Genomic DNA, 3,524 nt, shown 5'->3' on the forward strand with positions numbered 1-3,524 from the left:
TTTTAAATTAATTTAATCGAACGATCTTTCGATTTTTATATAATCGAACGTGATAAAAGCTAACTAACAAAATATTCATTTATTCGTACTTTGATATCGATTAGTCGAATCCATTTTTCTTCATCCGACATTTTCTTTTAGGTCAATTTTGGTACTCGTAAGGCGCATACGCAACGATAGAAAAAGCTTTCATTGAGGCAAACATATTGAAACGTTTCCACGATCGTTTATATGCTCACTGAGCATAAAAATAAACATCGATTGAATTATTTTAACCAATTTTTGTCTATTCGATTATCCATTCAACGAATTTTCGTGTCATAGACATCGATGAATAAAATGTGAATGTTGTGTGAAATAGTGTTATTCGTTATTATTCCTCGAGTATGCGTTTTTTAAATTTTTTATTAATAAATATAAATCTAGTGTTCTTGTGTATGATGCAGTTAAGTTTGAGTTTTCTCTACATCGGTGGTTGAATGAGGGCGCGACCGGTATTTTCCCGTAGTACAAATCCAAAATGTCAGACATCGATAAATGGATAGATATTGCTAAAGAATGCAAATATCTTCCGGAAAATGATCTCAAGGTAATTAATATCTGTGAGAATACAATTATTATGACATAGTGGGTAGAATATATGATTTGAATAGAAGATAACCTCAATACTCGATATTCGTATAATTACTTTGAAAGGATCCATTTACTCCAATAACCGTAACAATTTTGTTACTTTTATAGAAACTCTGTGACATTGTGTGTGATTTATTATTGGAAGAGTCCAATATTCAACCTGTGTCTACTCCGGTAACGGTTTGTGGCGATATCCATGGACAGGTAAAAAGAACATTTTCAATCTAACCTTATAAATCTCTCTAAAACTATGTAACTACATATATTGTTTATATTGTGTTTACGTGTTATATATTTCTATTATTTTTACTTTTTTTATATTCAACGCTGAGGTTGATAACAGAAGTTTTATTTTTATCGATGACAATTTTAGTTTTATGATCTGGAGGAATTATTCCGTAATGGAGGACCTGTGCCTGATACAAATTATATATTCATGGGTGATTTTGTGGATAGGGGCTATTATAGTTTAGAAACATTTACACGCCTACTCACGCTTAAAGCTAAATGGTCTGATAGAATAACATTACTCAGAGGGAATCACGAATCAAGACAAATTACACACGTCTATGGATTTTATGGTTCGTTCAATGTTATATCATTCTTTTACTTGTCGAGTCAAAGTATTTAAATGAATATATAATATCATTTGCCTTGTACATATGCATTACTTCTTTATCTATTTTTAATTAGATGAATGTCAAAACAAATATGGCAATGCGAATGCATGGAAGTATTGCTGCAGAGTCTTTGATTTGCTCACAGTTGCTGCCGTAAGTTGACGTATTCTTAATTCCTGTTTCATAAGAGCAATAAGTCATTTTAATATTTTAAATTTTCTAGTTAATCGATGAACAAGTTCTTTGTGTACACGGTGGATTATCCCCAGCTATTTCAACGTTAGATCAAATTAGGACTATTGAAAGAAACCAAGAAATACCGCATAAAGGTTTTGGAGAGTTACTTATTATTTTAACATAATATTCATATTTCTTTATTTGCAATTGTTTATCGTTAGGTGCTTTCTGCGATTTGGTATGGTCTGATCCAGAAGATGTGGATGGATGGACAGTTAGTCCACGAGGAGCTGGTTGGCTGTTCGGAAGTAGAGTTACTTATAAATTTATGGAAATAAATGACCTTAAACTGATTTGCAGAGCTCATCAACTGGTGCATGAAGGTGAGTACTTGTTAAAAAGATAAGAATTTTGTCATACGACTTTTTTTATATCGCATATAACTTGTAGCAAGTTAATATATCAATTATTTTATTTGTAGGCTATAAATACATGTTTAATGACAAATTAGTGACAGTCTGGTCAGCTCCAAACTACTGTTACAGATGTGGTAATGTAGCTAGTATTTTACAGTTTACGACAGTAGATCATAGATGTCCAGTGCTGTTTCAGGCAGTACCTGATTCGGAAAGAGTGATTCCACCCTTAATCACAACTCCATACTTTTTGTGATTTAACTTAGTAATTCGTTCGTTTGGACGCAGAGAGGAGATATCTGTGTCTAGACTCAATAGAATTACATGATTTTTGGATAATGAATCCAGGCTGGTACTATGACGGAGCATAAAAATTCCCTAAAATATATTGCAGAATATTGTATTGCTTAAAGTTTTTATCTCCTTTTGGGTTAAATTAATTTTTTAATTTCTATTAAAAATACATATTTTAATGTTTTTCTAATCAAACTTGTATAACTTTGCAGGCAATTTACTATGTAATTATTACGAGAAAAAGTATTTAAAAATTTTTAAAGATTTTATGAACTTTTGTATATTAAAAAGCCAATTTTTATACGTAGCATCTGCCATTGCATCAGCCTGATTTCTCTAGTTTAAAAATATTTTCCATTGGAATAAATGTGAAACACTTTATGGTCTAGACGCTTCGCTGTCTACTGTGTACATTCTATAGAGCATTCGTATCTCAGAGCAACGTTGTGAACATATTGTTGCGAAAAGGCTGAGGCTTTTTAAATAATTTATGAACATAATTAAGTAAATGGTCCAACTATGTGTGGATGGATAAATAAACAGATGTCATATATAAACATTCCGGCATATAAGACAGGCGCTCTGAGTACAATCAATGCTTCATTGATATTATGATCGTTGTGCATAGAATTCAGGTTTATTCAAGCGTAAGCGTATATACTATTGTTAAGGTCTTCCTGAGTAAATGATACATTTCCGATTTAGTAGATATACATACTGGTGTGCTGCGTGCAATTTTTTAATTCTAGATGCGCAATCAGTGTTCTTAGCAGCATAAATTTGGCGTTTATATGCCATGGTACAAATAGCGTATAGCAGTAGCCAAAGTTTTTCTGCCTAGGTAAGGAAATCTACGAGAGGATTGTATTATTCGTAATTGTTTTTCTTTTATTTCTCTTTTATTTTGTTTCGTTTCTATCTTTTATCCTTTTTACGCACATGACATTTTTTTATATCATCTTTTAAAACATATATATAGCTCTCAATATCGATCACCTGCAAAGTATACTCTAATTCTATTAGTATTCGTTCATAAAGCTCGGCCTTTTTAGCCATTTTTCTCTCTTTCTATATAAGTACAAAGCAATAGTTTTGAATATTATTATATATTCTCCGCGTCTTTGTACAGTTTCCACGTTGTATGCCAAATTGCTGTTGTACTGAATAATCGTATTAGCTAGTTTCTTATAAGTTCATTACTATAGGGAGCAACTTGTAAAAAATCGAGACCCTTAGCAATGTGCCTCTCTAAATTGATAAGCGTTTGTGTAATATAATATGATGACAGTATCGATACATAATTAATGGGAACGCACTGGCCATTGCGTATTATAAGCCTGAATTCTGACCATCGATTGATGATTAGCTCACGATATTCCTAATT

At 31.9% G+C, this 3,524-nt stretch overlaps 1 protein-coding gene across 1 annotated transcript in view; it reads left to right on the plus strand.

The window, feature by feature from the left end:
- The first annotated feature begins 257 nt into the window (after positions 1-257).
- Positions 258-3,524, plus strand: part of LOC122519867 (serine/threonine-protein phosphatase 6 catalytic subunit) — a 3,847-nt gene continuing 580 nt past the window's right edge. Inside the window, exons 1-7 of the mRNA XM_043639640.1 lie at positions 258-589; positions 742-837; positions 1,007-1,214; positions 1,327-1,406; positions 1,477-1,582; positions 1,652-1,813; positions 1,912-3,524. The exon at positions 1,912-3,524 is cut by the window's right edge and continues 580 nt beyond it. Coding sequence (XP_043495575.1) covers positions 521-589; positions 742-837; positions 1,007-1,214; positions 1,327-1,406; positions 1,477-1,582; positions 1,652-1,813; positions 1,912-2,102 — 912 coding nt within the window. The 5' untranslated portion in view covers positions 258-520 and the 3' untranslated portion in view covers positions 2,103-3,524. The remainder of the gene's footprint in view (positions 590-741; positions 838-1,006; positions 1,215-1,326; positions 1,407-1,476; positions 1,583-1,651; positions 1,814-1,911) is intronic.

Source organism: Polistes fuscatus, unplaced genomic scaffold, assembly GCF_010416935.1.
Source record: "Polistes fuscatus isolate 324 unplaced genomic scaffold, CU_Pfus_HIC Scaffold3, whole genome shotgun sequence".
Classification (NCBI taxonomy): domain Eukaryota; kingdom Metazoa; phylum Arthropoda; class Insecta; order Hymenoptera; family Vespidae; genus Polistes; species Polistes fuscatus.